Genomic DNA, 27,695 nt, shown 5'->3' with positions numbered 1-27,695 from the left:
TTCCCCGCGTCCCCGCAGCGCCGCTCCGGAGGGGAAGGCGGGCGGGAGAGGCTCATCCGCTTCCTGGATCACCGGGCAGGCATTACCGCTTCCGGGGAGCGCCGCCGCCGGGGAACCCGGAAAAGGGGGAATGCGGCGGGGAATGGAGGGGAAGCGCGGCCCCGGGGACGGGGAAGGTCCCGGCCTGCGGCCCCCGGCAGCCGCGGGGAGCCGGGGCGGGGCTGCCCCTCAGGGAGGGCCGGAGGCGCCCGAGGGCCAGAGCCCCCCGGGCCGCCCTGATCCGTGACAGCCGGCGTGGACGGGGTGAATCACGGAATGGTCGGGGTTGGAGTGACCTCTGGAGATCACCCAGTCCAACCCCCTGCCAAGGCAGGGTCACCCAGAGCAGGTGACACAGGAACGTGTCCAGATGGGTCTGGAATGTCTCCAGAGAGGGAGACTCCACACCCTCCCTGGGCAGCTGTTCCAGAGCTCGGCCACCTCCATGGAAAGAAATTCATCCTTGTGTAGGGGTGAAACTTCTCGTGTTTTAGTTTATGCCCATTGCTCTTTGTCCTTCTGCTGGGCACCATTGAAAAGAGTCTGGCACCATCCTCTCGGCACCCTCCTGGGAGATTCTTATATGTATGGATGAGATCCTTTCTCAGCCTTCTGTAGACTACAAACAGGCCCTGCTCCTGCAGGCTCTCCTCATAAAAGAGATGCTCTTTATTTAAATGAATCTTATTTAAATTCGTTGCAGGACTTCTGTGATGCTTTGGTGGACTTTGTGGGCAGCTGCCTGATGTGTCATTCCCGTGGCTGTTCCCGGCTCGTTCAATGGGAGTAAGTGCATTAGGGATCATGTTTTCCACTGACTTCAAATATATAAGTGAATATGGCCCTTGAAGTTTAATGGTTTATAATGTAGGGTTTCAAATGCATAGAGATAATAATGCCCCATTACACTTCTCTTGGGTCTAATTAGTGGTATTAGATCCATAAAATTGACCCTTGTTTTACTTTAGACCCAGATGCTATTCCTTTCTTTTAAATAAATTTACTGTTCACCTTGGTCATCTGCAGTTCCTTCAGAATCAAGAATCCTAGACTTAGAGGGTTTGTACTTACTGTCTCAAATAAAAGTGAGTAAGTTCTAGAAGAACATATTGAAAGTAGCCTACCATAAGGGGTAAAAAAGGGAAAATACTGCATACATGTGTGAAGGCAAATGTAACCTCAGGTAGGACTATACGTAATCTGTGAATTAATCATAACTCTTCATTGCACAGTGACATTGTGCTCAGGTGGTTTGGGTGTTCAGATATTTACAGAAGTCAATTTGTTTAGGATTTTCTTTCAGTAAAACCTTAACCCTATTTTCTGGACTTAAAATGTTGATTCAAAAATAATTACAGAGTCCTTGTAACATATTTCATCCCTTAATACTGCTGAATACTCCCAGTTTTATCTCTACCATTTTACTGTGGGGATTATTGGTTGTTTCCTATTTGAATATTTTCACCAATATTTGCACAGGAATTTGCTTTCACCTTGGTTGTAACTTGTTTCCTTGGCACTGTCAAACTTTCAGAATCTTATATAGCACAATAAAAACTTTTAATCTGATATTCAGGTTTAGGTGAGCAGCTGGACACAAATATTTTTTAGAGCTGTTAGAGTCAAGACATACCATGGTACAATTTTATTTTAAAAATGTCAGCACTTAAACACTGTTTTACAGTATAAGTGCGTGGCAAAAATTATTCACTGAAACAGAAAAGAAAAAACACTCTTTATGCACTTACAAAAAATGAGAAATTCTTCCCAGTAAGCTCCAAAGTAATTCAGATGCACAAACTAATTTTGTACATCTGTCAAATGGTCCTGAACAGCACAAGTAGGGAAACAGGTAAGCCCAGGTCAAATGTATTTATCCCTTTTTCTCAGAGATTGGAGCTAAGGCCAGGAGTTCATTTGGAGTAACATTTTATTCGCTATAGATTTTGATAAATAATTCAGTTTACTCTCTAGTTTTTATGTTGCAGTATAGCTGTTTCTATCAAAAACAAACAAACCAACCAAAAGAAAACCCCTGTCCTAACCCTGCTTGCAGTTTTTGATAACAAGTGAAACAAACACATCTCCATTTGTGGTTTATTCCTAAACCATCTTCTCCCTCCCAAAAAACAAGACAGGCTCATTAATATAGGCAAGAAGACTAAGGAAAACAACTTTTCATTGTGTCTCAGGTGTTAAATTGCCAAAAATACTTGAAAGTCAATTTGACAGGGAAGTGAAATTGACTGGTCTCTGATGGGAAAAGTAGATCTTTTATAGCAAACTAAACAAAGAAAAAAAAATCAAGCATTTGGAAATTGGGACTTCGACAATTTTCTGGTTCTACCTTGCATTTTGAAATGAATGGATGGAATTTTCCTTCTGGGGAAAATGTGGAAAAGGGAAAAAGAGACCACTTGAAGGGTAACTAGAATTTTGCTTTTACCTTTACACCAGCTAAAATACTCTCTGTCTCTACTAGAAATCATTTCATGTCTTAAATGAATATTAGCCTCGTATCCACAAAACATAATCATTACAGACACCAGGCCACCGTGGTGCTACAGTTCACTCCAGTTTTTCAACCTTACATGCATGGCAAGATTAAATTTAATTCTTGCCTACCAATCAGTCTCTTTAGCCACACAAATTCTTTTCACCATTTGAGATTGCTGGGTGTCAGGTGCCTAAAACTTTCCTGTTGCCACATTAGCAGGGCAGAATTATGCCTGCATTTTGAATGAGGAGCCAGTAAGGAAGGAGGAGCTGAATCTGAGGCAGTTGATGGCCAGGCAGAGCCTGTACAAGTGCTTTTAGGTATCAGCATTATCATTGCTATTCCAGCCACAGGCTTAGTGCCCAAGTAGGTCACCTCTGGGATGGATCTTGACTTTGAGGCAGAGTATAAAGGAGCAGATTAATCTAAGAGGCATTTGTATGACTGGATGGAAAGACTGCGTGTATATTACTAAACCAGGAAGAGTTTCCTGGTTTCCAAGTCTGTGCATCTCATTTTCCTGTGGATTTCAGGTTGGTGTGGACAGAAGGGCACAGCAGCCTTTGTTTTCATCCCTGCTCCACAGCCTGGGCTCTGCACAGAGCAGAGGTGCGCTGAAGGAGCAGGGCCATAACACACACCATCAACACTCTGGGGTGGGTGCTTTCAGAAACAGGGCTTTAGCAGGAAAAACGAGCTCAGAAAAATAGACTCTCTCCCAAAACAAGGCACATAAACTTATTGTATTTCCACAGCCAGACTCTGCACATCACACTCACTTAGTTCAATTGCACTTCATTAACTGTTTCATTAACAGGAGCTGGTGTCTCTTCCAGCTTTCCCTTTGTCTGTGCACTCTGATCGTGCAGAGTCACTTCTCCCTCAGTTCACAGCTTCTCTCTGCAATAGCATGCATAAGTTACCATACAGAATTCAAAATTTTCTCCTGTCAAAATTTTGCCCAGTTGTTCTTCTGTGATGTTTCTTCTTGTTGATGACTTAGAGATTTATACACACAATAGCCACTGCCACCAGGCAGTCCCATCAATACTACCTGGCTAGGTTTGGGTTAGCCTGGCTTCATGGGCAGTTTCTGTGGCTTTTGGGAACCCTCCCTCCTAAATGAGGAATGAAGTCTGACTTGAAAGGTGGGAATTGTTTCAGAGGAAGAAACTGGTTTCAGAGGTACTGTTTGCGTATATTGTGTGGTGGTTAATGTAAACCAAGGGTTAAATTTCTCATTGTCCTGTTCTATCATATTTTATATGCACAAACCCAGTGGCAGAGGTGTCAGGCAAACAGAGGAAGTCCATATATCCCACACCTTTTTCTGCTCCTGAATTTCCATTTCCTTCTTTTTTCCCTTGCTCTTCTTCTGTTACTGGTTTGTTTAAATGATGTGCTCTGCAAGGCAGGACAAGGAACTTCACTGAAAAATATTTGGCACTTTGTCAAAATGGAACATAGAACCCTTAAGAACCATATCACAGAGATTAGTGAGCTCAGTAACTGCAAGAGAAGCAGCAGTGGTTTTCTGAGGAACTGGATCCTGTGTCTCAGGTCTCCCAAAGAGCAAGAAGGTTAATTAAATCCTGGCTCTTTGTTATAACATTAAATCCTCAAATATGATGTCAGTCCTCAGGTTTCTACTGAGACAACTCTTGGTGAATTTATTTCAAATATTTAAGCAGCAGGAAAATGAAAGGAAAGCACTTTAAGTGTATCCCTAATTGCCTTATGTTTTGATGCAATGTCCATTACAGGGGAAAATCCACATTTGAAAATGCTCCTGCTGAGTTTGAAAATTATGACAACCATCCTCTTTTGGGGAGGCAGGGAGAGAAAAGATAAACAGAAAGAATGGTGTTGATGAAAGGAAATGATCACCAGCAGGCGAGGGTTTGATAGGAGGAAAGTAAAATTCTTATGCCAGGTTTCAGTCAGGATGAAGACAAAACCAGCAGTGTCTACAGGACAATTTGATTCCCCTTCTCCAGTGTTACCTGACTGTCCGTAAGATAACCAGGGCCCAGGGGTATCATGGTAGATCTTAGGATCTCAGGATTTGCTAGTAATAGCAGTCATGAATTTCTTGTATCCTCTCATTCATATAAAATCCAACTAAAGATTTGCCGTGAAAATTTTTATCTTTATATTCTCCATATCTGACCACACTAACTGGATGTAGTGGGTTGAGCCTGGCCAGCAGCCACACAAACACTCACTCTCCCATCCCCAGCAGGACTGGGGAAGAAAAGAAGAAAAACAGAAATGGGAAAGCATTTCCCATTTGTTTGTTTATCTCAAACATGGTTTGAGATAAAAAACAGTTTATTAGGTGAAGAGACAGAAATGAAGCACCTCCCATGCACAGAGCAGCCATTCTCCAAGCAGGAGCCACCTTGGAAGCCAGAAGTTTCCCTTTCTCTGTCCCAGTTTTTCCTGGTGACCGTGACCTTATGGCACTGTATTGTATGTAAGGAAAAGCCCTTTGGCCTGCTGGGGTCAGCTGGCCCAGCAAAGTCCCCTCACAATCTCTTGTCTATCCCAACCTACTTGCTGGAGGAGAACAGTGTCCAGTTCTGCTTGTTTTTACAATAATCTCATTTAACAGATCGTGTTGGTTTCCCTGCAATGACTTTGTGTAGGATTATGCCAGAGATATTAATGAAATACTATCCAGACTGACATATTGTCACCACTACTTAAAACTGAGCTGTAGATGGACAGTCCTGGATAGAATGGCAGGAGAGAGCTTATACATGTTGTTTTTTACCCAAGTTTTAAGTTCTGTCTGACCTGAAAATGATGAGAAACTTTATGGGGAAGATGAATATTTGAATGTTCAACAGTAGCAAAGTTTGGAAAGAAAAACTGAAGGAATTTCTAAAGAAAGCCTCCCTTTTCAGGCTGAGCATCAACTTTCACCTCTGGGGAAAGTTCAAACAAATTTTTCCGATGAGGTTGAAGGATAAATCTTTGTAGGGATTTCTTACATTTTCCTTTGATACTTTTGGTAATTAATATTTAGGGAGAAATGGATGTTGAAGTCCATGGGCTTCCACTGAGATGACCATCACCCTATACAGTGTTTGGGCTTAAAAATAAATCAGCATAATAACTGTAAGTTTTACAGAATTAGTGGGGGGAACTTTATCCCAAAGGAAGAATTATTCAAGGAGTCAGGAGAGAAGCAAATGCATAGTTTTATGTTTTCACTTTGACTTGCATCAGCAGTCAGAAAACTGTCACCAGAAAGCACAGAAAGTTTAACTCAGGAAATTCTGGTTTTAATTAACTGATTTCATAAAATCACAGCCACGTGCAGAAACAGAAAAAAATGACAATTTTTATATTTGGGAAAATAATTTTGTAAGATTGTAAATTCCTTTTTTTTAAAATGAGTACTTCAAAAGCCACCTTGTCTTTTTGAATTAGTATGTCAGCCACAAATCATTAGTGGTACATAATAATAAAAATGTTGGCTTTTTATTTCATATTGTTGGGAATGAATGATTGACAGAAATGTATTTAATAGCAACAAAACCAGGGTGGGGAACCTATTTCCGTGGAAGGTCTATTCAAGAGTACTTTCATTCCATCCATAGATTTCTGCAGCAGAATCTGCTGTGTATTGTGAAGTGTTGCCAATCACCAGAGTCAGGAAAATATGGGAATGCAGAGAAGGTGACAGTAACTGTGGAAGAGCTGCAGTGTGTCCCTGTTCTGAAACCTGTAAATGACCACAGACAAAGCAGAGGAAAAAACCATTTTAAAGTTGAAATGTGCAATCGAAGACCTTCAAGAATGGTCAGGAAAAGTGAGCAGCCTTAGGAAGGGGTATGAAAAAGAGAGAAATCATAGAAATGCTGAAAATATTTAAGAAAGGAATTTACAGAAATACTGGCCAGCAAGCCAGGGCAGAGCAGCTGGAGCAAGGAGGAGGAGATGCTGGCCTAGAAGGGAGAATCAGTACCTTGCTATTTGTCCAGCATAATCTTCACAATCTTTTCAACATCAGTCTGTGCCTTCTGGGACTCCAAGAAACCTCCTTTCCTGGCAGTGCCTCTCTTCTAGTACCCCTTGAGACAGACTTTCCTCCTCCTCCAAACAGTTTGCTTTGAATAGTTCTCTAAAATCCTACTCATCCAGGGAGGATGACACAAAAAGGCAGCGCGTTTGAGTTATCAGAGGCAGCCCTACCTTGCAGACATGAGAAAGGCATTTGGACTCAGATCAAGTGCTGAGTGTGTTACAAGCACATCAACCCACCTCAGTAAAGAGGAACAAGTCCAAAGTGTGAAATTTTGAGTAGGAAAGTATAAACATCTTTACCAGGATGTTAATGTTACATGTCTAATGGTGCCCGCAACTGCTTTTGCTCCCCCTGTACCACATGAACCACATAAAAGAAGGAAGAGGAAAAAGCAGACATGACAGCCTTTACTCCAAGCTAATTCTGAGGACCAGAGGAATTCAATCTGCAGCTGAGCTACCACTGCCCTTGCCTCCTTTTCTTCTCCCCCAACATGTCATTTAGATCCATTTCCCAAGCCACTCAAACATGTTTAGTAACTAACTAGAAATAGTGCAGTGATCTTGGAGCCTTTCACAGCTCCCTGAAATCCAAACAACTTTTCAATCAGTATGGGCAGAAACAAGGTCAAGTACCAGCAGGCAGAGAAGGCTCTCAAGCCCCAGGAGTTCCTGCAGCTCTGGACTATTTTCAGGATAGACCCAAGCTGCAAAACAGAAACATTTCATCTGCCAGCAGGGAGGCACAGGGCTAATTAGCAGGTCTTGAACAGCAAGATTCAAACTGAGAGCATCCAGCACTCTCCCTGTTTTTTCATGGATGCTATTTCTCTGTATCACCTGCCTCTGCTCCCTGAGCCCCCACCTCTTCCCTGCTATCCAGCCCTGCTGACCATGGAGCTGTAGTAGCTGTCATGAGAACATCAGCTCAAACTGTGTGGAAATGGAAATCAATTCTCCTCACTCATGAGAGAGGTTTGTGTCAGGAGTTTCATTCTCATTTATGCCATGAGCATGAGTGCCAGAGAGCCCAAGGTAGAGTCCCAGGACAGTCATACCCCAACATAATTCTGAACAACTTCTTGAGACTGGAGACCTTAGAAGAAAAGGGTTGTTTGTCTGGAAACTTACCCTATCCTGAGAGGAGTTAGAAGCACAGGAAGATAAACATTTGAACACTGGCTGTTCCTTGGAAAAGGAGGAGGTGAAGGGACACCACCATGAGGTATTTCCATGCACAACTCAAGTGCAGGTGCTTTGGCACCACCACCAGCAAGGTGATTTCATCACCAGACACAGGAAACCTGTCATGGCCTGCCATGAGGGCCTGGAGAGAGCATGGTGTATTTAATCTGTGCACAGCCAGAGAGTTCCCTGCTCCCAGCTCACAAGGTAATTCACGGTTCTTTTATCAGCTGTACTCTGCAGTCTGCACCTGGACTCTCTCAGCTAGGGACTGACAACCCTTTCCTCCAGAATATTTTCATTTCTATTCATTTTTAATTACTACACAATTAGAAACATAGATGTGTAGTTACTTTAAAAAACACATTACAGGAAACATTATTAAAATACACCTTTACTAACTATTATGCTTTTGTGCAAACATATCATAGCAGTTCTGGGTTGTTTCTTTATTTATCATCCTTGTTTGGAGTAGCTTCTGAAGAGTACTGAAGTTGGTAAGAACGAGACCATAAAATTTCTAATTCAGTTTTCTAGACAATAAGGATCTATTCTAAGGATTGTCTAAGGATGATTGTTTAATCTCTGCCCATCACACCAGCCTGAGGAAGAGCTCACACATGTCCAAGGGATAATGTAAAACTGATGGGAATAAGGAAGGAGGGAATCTTAGAGTGAATTACACCATTATTTAAATACTCTTCTCTGCATTCATCAAGGGAAAGCTCAATTCCAAATTAGAATGTAAAATTATTAGCAGTTAAATTAAAATGCATTATTAATTAGAAATTAGATTCCCTTGCAAGCTTATCTTTGGCAGGTCCTCCCTGGGTGGCAAAATTGAAGTACTATAAGAATAATGAAGTCTGAAGAAGAGGCCCAGAAAGCTATTTGTAATAAGCACAGACGTAAATATTCTGATGAGAATCCTCCCCTTCAGAATGCTTCTTTTTATTTTTGTGTCGTGCCATGACAGCAGGACCCTCTCAGAGGGTTAAATTGATGGGGTATGTGTGATTTCATGGAGAAGGAGAAGGGCTAAAAACCAGAGACTCAGCAGTAGCGTTAGGTTTTGAGGTTGTAAAGACATCCAGGCCACACAGGATATTTCCACTACAGGCTTCTATTCCAGGCTTTGATCCTATTAGACTGTGGTGCTCTTAGGAGTAAAGCTACTGAGACAGCTGTAAAACAAAATATATCATTGATGGGAGAGAAAGGACAATGAAATTTCTGATCAGTTCTTGCTCTTTACCCTAAATAATACAGCAGTAAATATTTCAAACACATGATGCTGCTCAGATCCAGGTCCTGTAGCAGCACTGCAAACAAACCTTCACTACTTTTAACACCGTTAGTCCTTTTCAGCTGTGCCTGAAGACACGAAGGTACTGAGCCTCGCCTGGAGCACCAAACTGAAGCTGAGTAAAACTAAGCTTGAACCCTCCTCAGTGAGCTGTTGAGAAATGAGTGGAACAACAAAATTCTGATATTTCATTTTTGTAAAGGTGCTATATAGGCATGATGTTTTGTATCTTGAGTGGGAGTGAGTACTGTTTTGTCACAGGTTGCACACCAAGTATAAGGCCCTTTACCCTTCTGATGGGTGGAATAGCAAATCTCCTTGTCTGGGGGACACAGAAGGGAAAATCTGGGTGTACTGATTGTTTGGGTGACACTTCTGAAACTGTGCTGAAATCTCTGAGAAGCCCAAGGGAATTAAACACTGACTCCCATCAGACTGAAAAAGAAGTCATGTGCCTAATCCTATTAGTGCCTGTAAAATTCCCAGACATAACATTAGCTCCAGAGGTTACTCCAGTGAGAGTAAGCAAAACCCCCCATATTGTTTCTGTGCAATTTGTTCTCCCTAACCACGTTATTGCTTTGGAGTTAACAGGAATAATTTATGTTCCATTATGTGCAGTACTTAATTTAGATAGGCCAGCTGCCTTCCTGCATGGCTGCGAGCAAAAGAGTGCACACTCTCAGGAAATAACAAATTTGCAGGTTTCCCTTGCCTGCCTTTCTAATCTTACTGGAGCTCTGGGCCAGGGGGGATGTGGTCTCTTTGTTCCCATCTATCAGGGAACTAACCCTGGTGTGAGCAAGTTTCCCTCCCCAAAAATAGAGTTGCAGTCTGTAGCACAGGGTTGTGTCGTGTTCACACCTCACAGCTGAAGAATATTCAAAAGCCTTTTAATAAAAGCATTTCTTAACAGTTTGAGGTCTTCTCCATTTTTAAATTAATCAGAAAAGAAATATGGGATTTGTCAGGTAAACTCTTTTATTGTGTTCATTTAGAGAGTCTTGCTCTGTCCCTACCTGCTGACAGAGAGGAAGCAGTGCATCCTTCTGGCAGATTATGCCATTATAATCCCAATATATGCTCTGTATTGAAAACATTCAACATTTTAAATAACAGAAAATAATTAATTTTTTTAAATCATAATTTTGCCATAAAACTTTGTAAATAATGAGAATTATGTGATTATGTGCTAGGTGGAACATGAGAAGAAGAAAGCAAAACAGGAAAGAGTTTTGCCTGCCCATTCAGCATCAATTTTATTTTCCCTATACCTTAGTTTTGTGCAATTGCTTAAAGTAAAGCCTTTCACAGCTGGGAGAAAGCCCAGCTCTGCCTAAAAGAAGTCAGCCTTGTTTGGTCAAATGTGACACTTGCAGCAGTTGTGTGAAGAGAGGAGTAACCTCAGAGAGAAGGATTTTCCCCCAGGGAGCCTCAGGGGATCAGCTCAGCTCTGTGGCAGAGTGGACCCTACTTTTATCACCTACAAAGCAGCTTTGCTGCACAGAGGCAAAGGGCAGCAGTCTCCTGCCTTTGACAAGGAGCTCTGACCTGATAGGAAACAAAAAAGAATTATCATTTTCCTGAAAATACTTGTGAAATTCATATTTCATTGCAGCAAAGGTGGGAGGAGGTTTGTATGTGTTCCTAAATTGATTAGTTTCTTTCTTCTACTGATCTTCCTTATAAATGGAGCAACCGCTACCACTTAACTACTTGTAACTTCATTGGAGAAGTGAAAAAAGAGATGTCACAACTAGGCCAGCACTGAATTTGGCTTTTACAAATGTTGCCCGACATCAGCAAGATGAAAAACAAAGGCAGTTCATTTTCACACCACAAGTCATGGCAATGTACAAGAACCTGTCCCCAGAGTGAGCTGTGCTGCCTGTATCCCATCAGTCTCATGCCATGTCTGCACAGAGGCAGTGACCACAGATGGCACGGGGGCACCTGCTTTTGGCACTCTGCTTTCTAGCAAATGCCTCAGGAAGCAATGTGCTTTGTTTTTCCAGTGGAGAGCAGAAATGCCTATTCCAGCCCTGTCAGCTCAGGTGTCACAATTCCAGCTCCAGCCCCAGCAGCCTCATCATAGCAGTGCTGTCCCTTTGGCACAAACCTTAATCACAGCAGAACATAATTATGTTGGCAGTATAGGGGACTTTGATATGTGCATGTATCTCATATCATGTGTTGATATAATATATGTTATTTTTGTAACCCCTAGCAGGAGAGAAGGCTCGGTGGAGATCAGTGAGGGTGATGTGTGTGGGGGATGAATAATGGAATCATAGAATTTTAAGAGGTTGGAATGGACATTAAAGATCATCTAGTTCTGATGATGAACCTCCCACTAGACCAGGTTGTTCAAGGCCTTCTCCAAACTTCCTTGGAACATTGCCAGGGATGGGGCATCCACAACCTTCCTGGACAACCTGTGCCAGGGCCTCACCACCCTCATAGTGAAGAATTTCGTCCTGTCTAACCTAAATTTCCCCTCTTTCTGTTTGTACCATCACTCCTTGTCCTGTCACTACAGTTCCTGACAAAGAGTCCTTCTCCAGCTTCCCTGTAGCCCCTTCAGACTCTGGAAGGTGCTCTGAGGTCTCCACACAACCTTCTCTTCTTCTGGCTGAACAGCCACAACTTTCCCAGGCTGTCTTCAAAGGGGAGGTGCTCCAGTCCTCTTATCAATGTTGTGGCCTCCTCTGGACTTGTTCCAACAATTCCACATCCTTCTTAAGTTGGAGACACCAGACCCGGACACAGGACATGTTCCTTTCCATGGAAGCCAGGACAGGGTTGGTTTCTGGGCTGTGGGTGCTCACTGCCAGTTCATGTTGAGTTTTTCCTCAGCTATCACCCCCAAGTCTTTCTCCACAGGGCTGCTCTTCATCCCTTCCCCACCCAACCTGTAGGTGTGTGTGGGATTGCCCCAGTGCAGATGCAGGACTTTGTACTCCACTTTGTTGAACTTCATGAAGTTCCCACTGGCCCCACCTCTCTGGCCTGCCAAGGTCCCTTGCTGTGGGGTGTGACACACCACAGCTGTGGCACTGCAAGCTGACTTCAGCTCTGCACAGCAGGGACCAGGGGTGGCCTTTGGCCAACAGCTGAGTGGATCAACTGGTGGTCTGACTACTTCCCCAAGTCACACATGGAGAGGAGGAATTAAACATTATCCCCTCCACGTGTGGCATGGCTAAAAGAACCTGGGCAGAGAGCACTGGACTCTGACATACAATACAGGATGTGATGAAATCCAGGAGAGCATTTTGTTAACTCATACCACAGCTATTAACTTTGTATCTACCTACAAAATCCTGTTGCACGAAGATTTGTTTCACAGAGGCACTCTGTCAAGCCTCTCAGGAACAAATTCCAGTTTTAGAAGCGTGTAGAAAGTGCATCAGCCTGTTCCTCACCCCAAACGCCCTCTGCCCAACATAGCACTCAGGAGGGTGGTACAACTGAACTATGAACTTGCTCCCAGTGCAGCAGCTGATTGTATCTGGTGTTGAGAACAGAGCATTGCTTTTATGCAGTTCCAGGCTGTTTTCCCAAATACATTAATGCAGTATTGGAAGAAAAAGAGTGGAATTAGTGAGATGAAAGTACATACAGAAAATGCCACCACCACAAGCAGCCTCCAACGGTGTTTGCAACTTAAAGAGAGGGTGTGCAAGAAGCTCCCATAGCCTAAAGGTCACTGTGATGTGGACTGCTTAGCACAGAAACCACCTAACAACATTCCTTGTGCCTTCACCCATGGAGCAAATGTGTTCTTCCATTTCCACAGCTCCTTTACACAGTGCTGGCTGTCAAACACTGCAGTGCCACACTGCCCCACTGACCTCCCCTTGCCCATAAACCCCACTGCTGACTGCTGCTTACAGGTGTAGTCGTGATGCCTGACACTGATTGGTTCCTCCAGATCAAAATTATCATCTTCTAAAAACGAATTATGGATCCAAGGACATCCGATAGAGGCACTGAGGTAAGAAAAGCTGTATTCATGAGAACACAAAAGGAAAACAAAAAAGTTTCTGCTTGCATACTCTTAGAATGGAAGCCCATCCTCTCCACAAAAAATAGGTCCTCCCACACAGTGACACATGACACCACTATCTGTCATTTTAAGGCAGCTCAGCCCAACCTAGACTGTTCAAAGGGGAACAGATCAGGGAAGAGAAGACCTACAGGAGAAACCAAGAACCCGGTCCTTGCAGGGTAGCAAAAAGATCCAGGAATGTGATATTGTGACACAAATGTCATTTGCTCAAGGATCACATAGGCTAAAGAAGAGCTGATGGTCCAGGGAACAGAGCATGGTACAGTGTATGATGTTGGCGTACACAGAAGGAAGTGCTTTATCTTCTAGTGAAAAAAAAAAAAAAACTTTAAAAATGTCAGATTTGAAAAACTGGTTTAATCTACAGCATCTTTGCATACAGCCATCCTACCCGGCTGCAGTCTCAATTATACAGCTTTGGGGTTACTTTGGAGGATTCTTCAGGAAAGGAAGATACCTCCCTCCCCATTCTGATCTTTTGGAGGAGCCATGCAAAACTTTATATATTGCTGCTCTAAGTGCCTCAGTAGTGAACCATCCCTCTGCAGTTCTCAAGGACTGGCTTTGTGCAGGGAATGCCCATAGGGTTAATCTTGTTCTTGCCTCCCATCCTCACAAAATGATCCATCCAGGTTATTGCTGCAGACTTGTGGCCTTCACATGGGTCATTTTGCAGGACTGAGACCAAAAAGCATAAATGGAAATGAAACCAACCAAAGCAAAAAGAAAATAGCCCTTAGTGCATGTTTAGTTACAAAAACCAGAGTGGTAAGTAGGAAAAGGATGCAGATCTCCCAGTTACATTATGAGCTGCTCCATAAACACTTGAAAAAAAGCCAGATGCTGGGCAGTCACCATTTCATTCAAGCACAATTAAAACCCCTCTCTTCCATCATAGTATGTACAAAATCACATATAGTTAAATAAACATCTGAAAGCGTGAATGAGATTCTAATATACAGTACTTTCACACAGCCAAAGCTATTTTATTTTACAAGACGAGGCTTTTGCGTTCATCTTTTTTTCTGAAAGCCCAGTAAAAACAGCGTAAACTACTTAAGCAAAATTTAAGAGACAACTTACAAAGTAAAATTTGCATAGCACTATAAATTTGCGTGTTTGGGCACAGTTCTCCATAAAAACTACAGTAGGTGACAGGGTCGGGTTTTCTTAATAGTTTCTTGTTTTTCACCAGATTCAGACACACTTCTTCTGAACATCATAAAATCAAGTGTAGGAAACAACTGTAAAAATGTACAAAAATATATACACATGCACAGTAAATGCATACCCTGTATACAGTTTTATTACTCGTTAGATTTGGCTAATAATGATCATCTGGTGACTTACGCTTCCCTCCAAATGACAGGTTTGCAACACATCAATCAGCTTAAGGAGGGTGATTTTCCTCGGAGAGGTTTTGATTAAAGCTACAGTACTTGCTGGTGATCTGAGGAGTGAGCGAGGTGCCGGCCGGCAGCGGCTGCCGGGCGTTCAGGCGAGTTCAGCATTCAGATGTCACAAGGGACAGCTCGGACACAGCTGAAGCGAAGGGACACAAAAGGACACAGCTTGGCTCTCTGCACAGATGCACATGCACGGAATAAAGGAGGTACACAGAACCCGCTCATGCCTTGGGGACTAAAATTAAATTCCTGATTAGGCTCTGCTACCTACTCCTCCTTCCTTCGCAAATTGCATTTTAGTAATTTGTAACTCAGTGTGTTTTCCTTAAGAATGCATGCTGGCCAAAATGAAAAAGTTGTGTAAGACTGAAAATTGGTAGTGGTATTAGAAGTATTCCCACACTATGGAATACTTCTGATTTAAATTTAAAAAGTACTATTATATTCTGATTGCTGCTGAAGTGTCTAATTTTAAAATACACTTTTCTCCTAAAAGATAAAATGCTGCTTCCGCTAGTGGTTTTTAGAAATAGACTATCTGCACTCAAGTGCCCTCAACAGTGAAAGTGCACAAATAATCTTTCTTTAGTTTCAGAAACGGAACAGTGGCTAGTAACTACAGGTGTAACATTTTAAGAAACACAGGCAGTGTTCTAAAAGCCTACAGAGGCCAAGGATCAGAAACACATGCCAATCCCATGTCTTCCCGATTCTGAAGTATGTAATATTTTCATGACTTTTTCTGGTGGCTAATACATGTGGCACAGACCCTGTAACACTGACTTCCAGAATGTTCTCAATCCAAACCACCGCAGGCAAATAACACACAACCAGCAGCCTGCAAGCATCTTGTTGCAGAGGCAATCAGATAAACCAGCCTTAAAGAAAAACAGGGCAGAATGAGAGTCCCCATCTGAAACAAGCCCTTAGGAGGAATTCGGACCCAAATCACGTGAACATGGCAAGGGTTATTTTTTTAGGTTGTTACTCGGAGGTCTCACATCCACATTAGTCAGAGCTTGGCTCCCACACAGTTGTCTCTGCTTTGCAAAAGCTCCTGGTAATCACTCAGTTTTCTCAGAGCAAGAATTTGGTTGGACCCATCAGTGTTCCTGCTCCTCCCAGCGATGCACCTTGCGGTGTTCCTTCTCCCTCACAGCTCCCAGCAGGGCTGTTACCTGCTTCAAATCCCAGCTTCTCTCACCACCAGCAGCCCTGGAGCACTGCCTGTTATGATCAGAAGGTTCAGGAATATGGGAACAACCAGTTGTGACATACTGGGTGGGAGCAGAAATTCAGCATTCCCATCACAGGGACGAGATTCTTGGTGCAGGCACACAGCAGAACTTGCCACAATCGTCTGCTGGGAATCAGAACCTTCACACCAGGGGACAGAAGCACATGGCATCCAGCAGATGCTGTGAGCTATCCTGCTGCATCCCATCTTCAAAGGAGATCAAGGAATGGATTCTTCACTTTGATCTGTGTTGGCCTCCAGCATCTGCATGAAACACTTGGGTGAGATCTGCCCAAGCTTGGCTTTAGACTTCCTAACAAATACTTCTCCAGGATGCCAAAGTACATCAGACTTTGTCTTCAATCCGAAACGCTCTGTGTAGCGTCAAGTCAGCATTATTAAAAGCCTCCAACCCCACATTTCTTCAAAAGGTAGATGAAGCAAAAACAGGTTTTGGGGTAGTCCCAAGACAGAAACAGTACTTTCAGCAAATATCCGATGGACAATGACTCCCTGGCTTTCTCATTATTCCAACTCTTAGTAAAAACCTTGTCCCAACTCCCTTTCACCACAGGGACCTGTTGCCAGGTAGGCAGGGCCTGTGTGAACTGGCCTGGGAAGGTCTTCTTTTCCCTGCTAAAAGTTTTGCTTTGAAGCAGCAAAGTTGCATTATCACATAACACAAACAACCCTGTCAGTTCAGATCTAGAGCTGTCAACCAGCACCAAAATTCAGGAAGAGAAAACCCCAGCCATGTGAGACAACTGCTGTAGGAGTGGTTGAACTGGAGAGCTCTGAGTTCCTGCTAAGAGGTTGTAACCAAACTATCTGCAGAAGATACAGGTGAGCAAATACACAGACATTGGTGATGGAGACAAGAGGTACCACGTGGAAGTGAGCAATCACACTCACTTTTCCTGTGAATACCAGGCGATTAGGACACAGGCAGCAGTCAGATTCATTGGTCAGCAATTTAGTGTAGAGCCCTTCGAGATAAGTTAAAGCAGAACAAAGGAACATTGCCCATGCTCTTTGTGCCAGAGACAGATATTTTGCTCAGCGATGCAAAGTCAATTGCAAGAGCACATTCAGCCCACAATGAGCAAGAGAGAACTGTAATCCTACCGAGCCAAGGCCTCTCGATACCACCTCCTTCTTCAGCATCAGCTCTTTGTGCCTTTCTAACTCAGAGATGCCACATGGCCAGTAGTCCCCAAGCTCTCTCACCAGGTTCTCAGATGCAGGTCAATGTGATGCTCCTTTGGAATTGTGAATCCCACTTGGAGAGAAGCATCATTGCTGTTGGTGACAATGACAAATGCTGCCAAAGCCAAGAGCATACATCTATCATCTGTCCATGTTAGTCTGAGAACCATTCCTCTTCAGAGTCAGTGCTGAACTCCATAGCAGTCAGCTTGCAAGTCCATACTGGAAAACTCTATTTACTCCAAATAAATAAGCAATAAATTAAAATTCTGAAAGATGGAGATAAAAAACACTCCCATAGCTGTAAGTTTATTAAACCTAGCATGGTTGAAAAGCAAAAGACGAAAAATATGATATATTTTTGTTTATTATTGCTCTTAAAGGGCTTGGTAGTCAAATATACAAGCTATGCTCTATTAAACCAGAAGAAAATAAGATATAAAATCTATGCTCACTTTTCCAATCCAATCCACCTACTAATCTTCATTAGTGACATTAACTTCAGCTATTTCCAGTTATTTTAATTTATACATATTCTGTGTACGTGTGCGCGCGCGAGTATAAAAACCCCTATTTGAGAGATGAAATTCAAAATTAAGAGATTCGTGTTGGTTTTGTACTGTTTTGTGCACTGCTGTAGATTTCAGTTTTTCAAGTGGTTACTGATATGTCTGTTTAGAAGAGCAAAATTTGAGTATCTGATGATGTATTTATTATATTTTCAGAAAGAAAGCATGACCAATAAGTTATAAGAAAATATGAAATGTTGATTATTCTCCTCTTGATATACATGCACTAATCCCATGATCCTGAATAGGGAGTTACATGCACTAAGAGGAGAAAAGGATCCTGTAAAGAGAAAGGCTATTAATTCCTTTCTCCTCTAAGCAGCTCCCCTCTTCTCAGCATTAAGAAGGGATTTATTTTGTGAAATTCTCATCATGCCCATTAATATACTGTTCAAAATGTAAGTATAAAACATAGTCAGTGGTCAGCCTGCTTAGCAAGCCTCTTCTGCTAAGCCAGTACAATTTATAGATACTCAATATCATCTTCAGGAAGCAAGTATACAGCATTTGTAACATCCTTCTAGGAAGCAAGACCTATACCCATTACTGAATTACTTAAGAAAAAAAAAAAAAAAAGAAAAAAGAACCCCCCACTGTTCTCAGTCCTCTGGTTAAAAACAGGGAAAAGCCAGAGTTAACTTTATCAGCATTTGGATGTCTGACTGTATTTGAAGACTAAGTACAAAAACATCCAGCAAGGAAAACAGAGTTATGGCTAGGCTCTGCTCTCCTCAGTTCCCAAAGCATGTTCCAAATCCCACTAACATTTGCAACAGATTTGCAGCCCCTCTCTTAGGGAAGATTTATTGAGGGGACAAAGATGACACACTAACATTGGGGGTCTGGGTACAAGGATTCAGCAAGGTGGAGTCTAACAGGAGACAGACAAAACTCAGGTCAGCCTTCGAATGCTCTTGTTGAAAAGACCACAAATAAAAATCAAGCGCATGACAGAACAAGTGATTAATGACCCCAAGTAAAATATTTTTATACGTTACAAAATTGCTCTTCCAGTGTTTGAAAACAGAAAAACCTGTGGGAGAAGAGGTTACATTCCAACAGTTAAGAGCAAATTTGGAAAGAAGGTAAATTATTACTCTCTTATCTTGGTTACTGGAGCAAAGATGAAAACAACAACCAGTGCTTTGATAAAATCTGCTCTTTACAAAAGTGAGATAAATATTCTAGTGGCAGCTGGGTTAAAGATACAGACCCTGAGGGTTAGCTTCTGCCCTCAGCTGTAGATCTGCAACTCATTTCACCCTCTTCTGTGAGCAGCCAAATGCAGATTGTGAACTTCAGACTTGAACACAGCGGTATAGTTACCACCTGTTTGCAAATCTCCAGCTATGCATACAGCAGCAACCTACAGAAACCTCCAAATGTGCGTTTGTAAAAAAAGGAAAGGAAAGGAAGAAGGGAAAAAAAGGAGACAGGTACAGACATGATTCTGAGCTCTGATTTTCAGTGAAAAAGACCAAAATGTCAACAAGCAAAATTAAAGATACTTAAAATCCCTGAAGAGACCTTATACTCTTTCTAATGCTTTAACAGCACAGCTCACCTTGCAAAAAACTTCGTATGAACACCTAAAGCATGACCAAGTCAAAAGAGCAGCACACCCTATCCTGACACACAGAGGGTAAAGTCCTGGCCCCATCTCAATCCATGTTTAAACTCTCATTAGAAGTTCAAGAGATGCCAGCATTCAAAGTTTGACTGCTACAGACCTCTCCTTTTCACATTTTTTACAAAAGAAGACATTTTGAAAACTATTGTGCTGATTTCTAGTGCTGCCTCCCAGTTTACTGAGAGAGGTTGGCTGAAGTGGACTTTGGTAATGAGAGATGCAAATGGAAATAAAAGGAGAATTGAAAAAATGTCCTTCTTTGCGCAACTCTAAATCCCACAGTTAACCACTAATTAAAAAAAAAAAAAAAAACCAGCCCAAACAGATTCAAAATTATGGAACATGTTTGATGTGAAACAGGGCAAACAGCACTCAAGACCTAATTTTGAAATTAAACAGCCTTGAGCAGTTAGCAGGAGATAGGATGAGAACGTTATCCTATTGGATCTGTTCTATGGGATGTGCTGATGGATAACATGCTGCTTCCAAGCTTCACTATCCATTCTCCTGCATTACAGAAGTCTTAAGATGTTGCCTGAAAATCAGTGTCAAAAAAAAAAAGTGTCAGTGTAACATACAAACAGGATTTCATCTGTAGCCATGACAACACAGCCAAAAAGACTCTAACCCAATGAACTCCTGTCAATTCATTTAAGGAGGGTGTTTTTCCTGGCTTTCCAAGAGAAGTTGGAAATCAATAAACGTTACATTGGCTTTAGCAAGAGGAAACATTCAATGGCTCCTGTTGTAAAAGTGAGTGTAGTGCTCTTGACAGAAACCAGTTTTCAGTCATCTGAAGATACACGTGGCCATGGCCAATGCCCTCTTTTCTCCCCCACCCCAAGTCCCCCAACAAAGCAAGAAAAATTAGTTTCTTCTTCCACCCCACCCCAGATTTTCTCCCACATCTTGACTACAGTAATCCTTGAACAGGCAGAAGGTTGGTGCATTCTCTTCAGCCGATGCCTCCAACTTCTTCATTCTTGGCTCAAGTTTTATTCATTAATATTAGTCATCAGTTATTAAGAAAAAGATAGTTTCTAAGTGTTTGTTGTTGTTTTTGAACTGAAGTTAATCGGATACCATAGTCTGGTTATATGTGCTGAACTGCAGCCGTCAGTTATTCCTTTTTCTTGAATTCCTGGTTGCCATAGCTGGAGCCTTTTTCTATTTCAGTTACTCCTATCAGTCTACGAACTCCAAAGGAAGCTTTAAAATATAACAGAGAAACGAGAGGCACATTAAAACCAGTCCAAGCATCTAGGAAGTTACATGTAAGCACACGAGCAGAACCCAATCCCCAAGTCAGCAGTGACCAACAGCGCGCTCTACGAGGCTGCACAGGGATCACAAAGAGGGACAATCTAGATTTAAAAATATAATTATTGCTTCTCTTGGTTAACAGGACATGTAGCGTGAACACTGGAGTATATCCCCTCCCTCTACTTCTCCTTCTTTTATTGTTAGGGTTTTTTTGTTGCAGGAGTAGGGGGAGAAAATTTGGTTGTACTTATGTGTTTTTTGTTTGTGATGGTGGTTTTGTTTGGGTTTTTTTTTAAATTCACAGAAAAGTTATCCAGTTAAAGTATTTTTTCTTTCAGGCACCATAATAATGGGCTACAAGACTCACCTGCTACAACTACAGTTTTTGCTTAAGACATGAAGGCAAATGTGCCCAGATTAAAGCTTTTGAAACAATAAAAATGCTGTACAATAGAAAGACTAATGAACGAGCTCCAAGTATTTTCCTGCAAGCCCCATTCTCATTAATTAATACACAGAATTATTGGAGGTAAAGGATCCTGTTATGTGTCATTGAGCTTAGCATCTTCTCTGCTTTTGTTACCTGCTCCTACAAGTCCCAGAAATGCAAGGATAAGGAGAGGTGATCCACTTGCAAAAACTCCGAAGCCAAATGTGAAGAGAGGAGAGAGGAGAACTGTGGCCCAAAAAAGAAAGTTTAGGAGAGTCCATGGTCTCCTAGGAGGTTTAAACTGCTTGCCAGGAAATACACCTTCCTGATTATACATCTCTTGCAAAGCATCCTGGGGGAAAGAGAAAAGAGAATGGGTTCATGATGTTTGCACCAAGCAGCCCAAGATTAGTCAGCTCCAGGACAATATCAAGGACAGTATCTATGGTACAAATTCATCAAGGGTGCACAGCATCCAATTCCATCTGCTGTCACTTATCTGGGCATTTCCAAGCAACCTTTAAGCCTTTTGAAGGCAATTTTGGCACCACCAAAAACTGAAACCTTATCATCCTCTCCACTACCAAATACCTTCATCTTGCCTGTTAATTGCTTAAGAATTTAGAGCAGCTTCAGGCCAGAGACCAGTTCAGACACTACCAACCCCCTTAGCTGGGTGCTTTTCCTTCCTGTTTTTACTTCCAGAAAGATCACCATGATTCAGCAAAGCACAGCAGAAAAATTCTGTATGGAGAGCCAGGAGGGGAGGGCAAGGAATGAGCTGAGAGCAGAGACAGCACTACACCAGCCCTAATCCCAGCCCTGCAACAGACCCACTGCATCCCGAGCTGAGCCTGCAGAGGTGCAATCCTGGAACACATCAATCAAAGGAACAAGGTGCCCACCACCTTCCCTCAGTCTGTAAGATTGTTCTTTAAGGTTTCCAAGCCATTACCAGGGATGGCTCAAGTCTGGCTATTTCTTGTTTTTATTTTTTTTTTTTCATTTTGCTTACAAAGGACTGAGAAGTGCAAGGCATTCCTTGTCAATAACAGCCTTTGGAGGACACACCCTCTGTGCAGGAAGAGGATTCCAGTTACAAAGTCATTGCAATAAATGGAATGAGAGGATTCCAGTTACAAAGTATTGATAACACTGTAAGATCAATATGTATAATACCCATGTCCATAAGCAATAACTCCCTGTCAACATCTCCCAACAAAGCTGAACAGAGGTACAGCCAACATCAGGAGGGATGAGAAGAAATGGTGTCACATTGCACCAGAGGAGGGTTAGATTGGACATTAGGAAAAAAAAACTTTCATGGAAAGGGCTGTAAAGAAGTAAGACTGTCCAGGGAACTGGTGGAGTCATCATCCTTGGAAGTGTTCAAAAAAAAAGCCATATGGATTTGGCATTTGAGCACATGGTTTAGTGGTGACCATGGTGGTGGTGCTGGGCTGACAGTTGGACTCTCTGTTCTTAGAAGCCTTTCTCAACCTCAATGACTCTTTGGTTCTATAGACCTGCTAAGGGGAGGTGGGGGAAAAATATGATGAGCTACTGCTCTTTGTAAAATAACCTTTCTCCTTAACTGAATCAGAGTTCAGATATTCAAACAAATTAGGCTGAAATAAATATAATGAAACTCAGAACAATTTGCTGCCTACCTAGAGACTGAGCATAAGCCTGGCAATGCTGCAGCACAGGTCATCATAGCTGGGGAAAGCCCAGGACACTTTAACTTTCTGTGCTCTGCTGTCTTCCCACAAAGATCAGCAACACAGAAATCAAGATACACTTTTCAAGTTCAATAATCCACCACTTAGGGCTGGATAACAATTACAGCTCTCTTGTACTCCCCACAGAAGTGTTAAATCTGTGGTCAAGAAAAATGGATTTTTCTAACCATCTAAGTTTAGAAAAAGAAATGACACAAGGAAAAGCTCTGAGCCATCTGAAGGCATGCTGGGCATGTGTTTTATCAGTCCCTGGCAGCAGATCCCAGGAACTGTCTGTCCCATGTCACACACCACTGCAGAGGTATTACCAGGAGGCAGAAGGAAAGTGACAGTGGAAGAAAAATGAAAGCAAAGAACAATTGCAGCTGAAAGCTGGGAGCGGCTGTCCCTGACAGTTATCACTCTTCTCAAGTGCCTGAAAACACCCACAGGGAAAATGGAGCCTTTAGAAATGCATGACAGAGATCCAAGCACGGAAAAATGTAATAAGACAGTGGATTGCTATTAGTCTTCCACAGCTCAGGCATATCTCTGAGTTCTGTTGTCCTTCCTGGCAATTTGAGACCTCACTACCCAGCCCTCTGCTGCCAAGGGGCTCCTTGGTCCTGCTCCTTCCAGCACTTTGAGGGATGGCTGCCTAGTTATACATAATATCCTCTCCATCCAGTGCAAGAGTGTGTATTACTCACTGCTGTAATACACTCCCCTGTGCAAGTCCCAAAAGACAGAAAAGAAAGCAAAGCTATTTACCTTTTCCTGGTAAAGCTTATGAAGCCAATTTGCAGCTTCCTTTTCATCTTGAGGGATATCTTCCAGAGGAAATCTCCTAGTTTAGTAGAGAGATTAAAAAATTGAAAGGAAAAAAAAAAAAGAATTAAGGGAAAATCCAGGTATTTGGTTTTATGCCTCTCCTCAGGAAGATCTTCCATTCAGTAAAGGGGAGAAATCAAAGGCAAGAGTGTCACTGATGGCAGAGATCTTAAACACAGAGAAATGGGACTTAAAACCTGAGGTTTTAGTTGGGAATTGGGTGCTATTTAAGACAAAAGAAACTGTACAAGCTCCTGTCAGTTTCAGAGCACATCAGTAAAATAAACATTTCCCATTCCAGCACTGTTCCTCCTTCACCAGATCCATCACTAGCTGATTCCCAGTGAGCTCAGACTGAGGCACTCGGAGCTGGGAAAAGACAAGCAAGTGGAAAACCCAAGGATAATTGTTTGCTACATTTTGGTAGTGAAAACCATATTTTGGAAGCAATGGGAGAGGCAACTAAACATTCACTTTATACCATCTCTAAGGCAAACATCTGCAGTGACTGCACTTGTCCCTCTTTGCCTCTGCAGCCCCACAGACTGAGGCACACAGTTTGGGGGTGTGTGACAGTTTTGCCCAGTGCCAGCCCTGACCTGACCTCACTGAGAACAGGTGCCTTGTCAGAGCCTCTCTGTAGTGGTGAAGAGCCAACCATTCCCCTGCATTCTTTTGTTTTCTGAGACCAAGCCAAGCCAAGCCCCTTTATGATTCTGTGAATTTGTTCCAACACGTTTCTAATGATTTCTGCATCCCATAAGCCAACTGAACACCACATCTGGCAGATTTACTTACATGACCTCTAACAAGAGAAACTGCTCAATTCATATAAATAATGCTCAATAAAAGCTCAGTGAAAAGTCATTTGCTGAAAGCTTTCTGGTGAAGTTGCCATGGTGTTGCTGTCACCACTAGAGGGGACTCACAGCAGTAACATTTGGTGATTTCCTGATTATCTCCTCTGGAGGCAGTCAGGATAAAGACTGGATCCACTGCAGAGCTAAGCTGCTTACCTCTGCACAGGTAACTATGCACACACCAAGAACAAGAGCTTATGTGCTTCCCTTCTCTGAGCTACAATAAGTCTATTGGCACAATAAGGACATGTTCCATTTTCAGGAAAACATCTGTAAAAATAGTCTCCTTAATCTCATAGCTTCTTCCCCAAAACAGGAAAAAAGTGTAGAAAAGCACCTTGAAAATATTTATTCCATCCACAACTATTTTAAATCAAAATTATCTAAGCACAGTGATTTGTAGGGTACAATTAGTAACTTTACCTGGCAACATCATCCTCAACAGAATTTTACAAACCTGAATTTCTTCTAATTCTATTGAAAACTACATTTCTCTTCTTTCCTCCCATTACCTCTCCAAGAAATGAAATAAAACTGCACCTCCATTAGCAAAAAAGGGTGTTTAACTGAAGGCTGCCACAATTCAGTGTATAATTAATAATTATACAGATGTGCATCCATGCATGTGCACCTCAGATCCAGCTAGATATCCTACAGGCACCTGCCATCAGTGTGGAATTACAGGTGGAACTGCCTGACCAGCTGTTTTGCTGGCTGGCAAATTGTCTGCTCACTTTCCTCATCAGGAATATGTTTGGCAAGTGTAAATAGTGAAAATGAAACCCCTTGCAAATGAGCAACTCCACCTCTCCATGGACAGCTCCACAGACATCTTTTCAGCTGAGAGACTAAAATGTTGTGGATGTTGCAGCAACACACAGACCCAAGGCCAAAGGGGAAAGATGTGGTGGGAAGGAGAAAAGCTTTTTTTTTTTAAACTTTTAAAAACCAAGCATCAACCTCATCACCAGAATACAGCAATGTTTTCCAAAGGGTGGGTGAATCCCCCAGAGAAGCAAACTGTCTAAAGAACTGTGGAAAGAACAACCAGGTCATGTCTCAGGTCCAAACATAAAAGGGACAAGAAGAAATTCAACAGGATTGGTTGTTTTTATGATCACAAGGAAGCCTTTGAAGCAGAAGGCAGCAAGGAGAAAGCAGGAAAGAGAAGGGGCAGGTGTGCATGCAAATGTGTACATGCTGCATGGGGTTAGGTGTTAGCAGCTACTCTCTGAGGCAAAGGAACAGTGAGGAATGTGAGCAATGTCCCACCTCATTTATAGGATGTCTGAATTTCAGCATTTTTAGATTTTTAATCTGCTGGTCAAACCATGTGAGTGAGGGAGAGAAACTGGCATGTAAAGGAGCTTTAAACTATTTACTACAAGGGACCACTGAAGCTGAAGGACAAGGAGAAGGGGACTACAGGAAAGGAAATGACCCTGTAAAATTTGAATACACTTCAACATGCTAAACTATGCATCTTAGGGCTCACCTCCATCAGTATGTGCTCACCTTACACACATATCTGCTTCATATTTCTTTCCATAAAGAATTCCTAATAAAGATGGGTTCTTGTTTCCTCTGAAATTTAGTGTTACATCATACACTGCTGAAACTGTTGGGAAAAAAAAAGTAAACAGGGCTGTTACACCAGCAATTCTAGCAAGCACCTTCTGGCATCCCTGCTTGAGACAGCAACAGAGCCTTGTGCAAGCCTTGCATTAATGATGTGTCAGAGTCCTCCACTATTTTGTGTTTACACATCACATTTATCTGCACCAGCCCCCTGACACTCCCAGCTCTGTAAAACACCAGATGACTTGATGAACTAAGCAATAAAAAGAGGTTTTTAGTATTTTTCAAGACTGGTATCTGACAGTTCTGTGGCAATTTACAAATTACCAGCTGACACACTATATCCTCATTACTGCCAGCTCACTAATTGTAATGAACAACAGAGCAGACTATGCTGGTGCTAAATAACACATTAAAAGTGCTGCAAAACTTGGCAGTACCTGTTCCCCTGAGACACTGGACAGCAGTGGTGAAACCTTTGGTTCTGGGCAACAGGTGGTATTTCAGTTTAGGCAACCCCTTGGATTCAGCTACTTCCATACTGATGCGGTGCTTGGTCTCTGTGAAACGAGTTCCTTCACAGTACAGCAGAAACTGTGCAAGACAAAAGCAAAAAAAAATCCCCAGCATATCTTGAGATATCAAAAGAAATCAGCAGTATACTGAAAATTTTCCCAAGATAAACATACATGTGCACACATTTCAATTGTCTCATCTCTTCACCAAGCATTAGGCATAAGCACCAACTCCCAACTCATTTACCATTACCTTTACATTTAACAACACTTGTACCAAATTTAAGGTGACAAAGAGACAGCCCTAATTGTGGCATTTAGAATGCAGAGAAATTGGGAAATTGATCCACTCAAGTCAATTTTAATCATGATTTCAATTACCAAGCAGGAAGTCTTGATTTAAATAATCAATGCTAACTACATTTTGCACTTATATTTTCTAGTTGTTTTCCCTAGAGACTCGTCCTTGGTTCTCAGTTGTAGAATCATTAAAATGTATAGATTTGAAGCTCAAGTTCAGTCTTGAGATTTTCTAATTGGTAGGGTTTATTCTGGTTTTTTTTTTATTCCCCACATTCATCAGGAAGATATATTCAATATAAGTCATATCCATATATTCAAGCAATTAAGTAGCTTAAAATACATTCTCCAGATTCTTACTTTTTCTATCTTTGAAATGGTAGAAAATTACAATGCATTCACAATGTTCTAGTTAAGGCTTAATGTTTCACTATTCATTTTAACAAGCTCTACTGGGTAATACTGAAAACTCACTTAAAATGCATAAAAAGCCTCTTAATGTTTTATAAGCCAAATAATTGTACGTTACTTGTGCTGCTATAAAAGCAAAACTGGGAATTTATCAAAACCTTTGCATTCAAAGCTCTAAGAAGGTTAATGGGTTGATTACACCACTGTGCTGCTGCAGTGAAGTTTAACAGCATTGCACACAATGAAACAGAGACGTTTTACGCTTGGTTTTAAATAATGTCAAAATAAAAAGGAAAAAATGTAACTGCAGAAGGAGATATAAGCTTGCCATATGTTCTCACAGAGACTTTTTGGGAAACCTGTAATTTCACAGATCAATGAACACACTAACAGGAATTTTCTATCAAAATCCATGATCTGTGCAGTCAAATTCACTCATTTCTCTAAAAAAGATTTTTTGTTTATGTGTCTTTTCAGCCTACCTGAGGAAATATACAGCTATAGCAATCTTAGTTATACAGATGTAGTAATCAAATATAAGTTGTTTTTTTTTTTAAATAGGCAAAAATAAGTTTGGACAGAATCATTAGCATCACACAAGCCT

General features: G+C 41.9%; 1 protein-coding gene and 1 long non-coding RNA gene across 6 annotated transcripts in view; one reads left to right on the top strand and one right to left on the bottom strand.

Annotated features, from left to right (window-relative positions):
* Positions 1 to 67: 67 nt before the first annotated feature.
* Positions 68 to 14,590, top strand: LOC128822673 (uncharacterized). The gene is made up of 3 exons (XR_008441553.1): positions 68 to 825; positions 6,145 to 7,963; positions 14,504 to 14,590. It is a non-coding gene; the product is annotated as an uncharacterized LOC128822673 (long non-coding RNA).
* Positions 14,092 to 27,695, bottom strand: part of AGPAT3 (1-acylglycerol-3-phosphate O-acyltransferase 3) — an 86,972-nt gene continuing 73,368 nt past the window's right edge. For all 5 annotated transcript variants that reach the window (XM_054004426.1, XM_054004452.1, XM_054004441.1 and 2 more), the window contains 5 exons: positions 26,306 to 26,459; positions 25,803 to 25,905; positions 23,368 to 23,443; positions 21,029 to 21,227; positions 14,092 to 20,391 (listed from right to left, as the gene is read on the bottom strand). In XM_054004426.1, coding sequence (XP_053860401.1) covers positions 20,303 to 20,391; positions 21,029 to 21,227; positions 23,368 to 23,443; positions 25,803 to 25,905; positions 26,306 to 26,459 — 621 coding nt within the window. In that variant the 3' untranslated portion in view covers positions 14,092 to 20,302. The remainder of the gene's footprint in view (positions 20,392 to 21,028; positions 21,228 to 23,367; positions 23,444 to 25,802; positions 25,906 to 26,305; positions 26,460 to 27,695) is intronic.

Source organism: Vidua macroura, chromosome 2 (assembly GCF_024509145.1).
Source record: "Vidua macroura isolate BioBank_ID:100142 chromosome 2, ASM2450914v1, whole genome shotgun sequence".
NCBI lineage: Eukaryota > Metazoa > Chordata > Aves > Passeriformes > Viduidae > Vidua > Vidua macroura.
The sequence above is the reverse complement of the archived record's forward strand: the minus strand, read 5'-3'. Positions and strand labels throughout refer to the sequence as shown.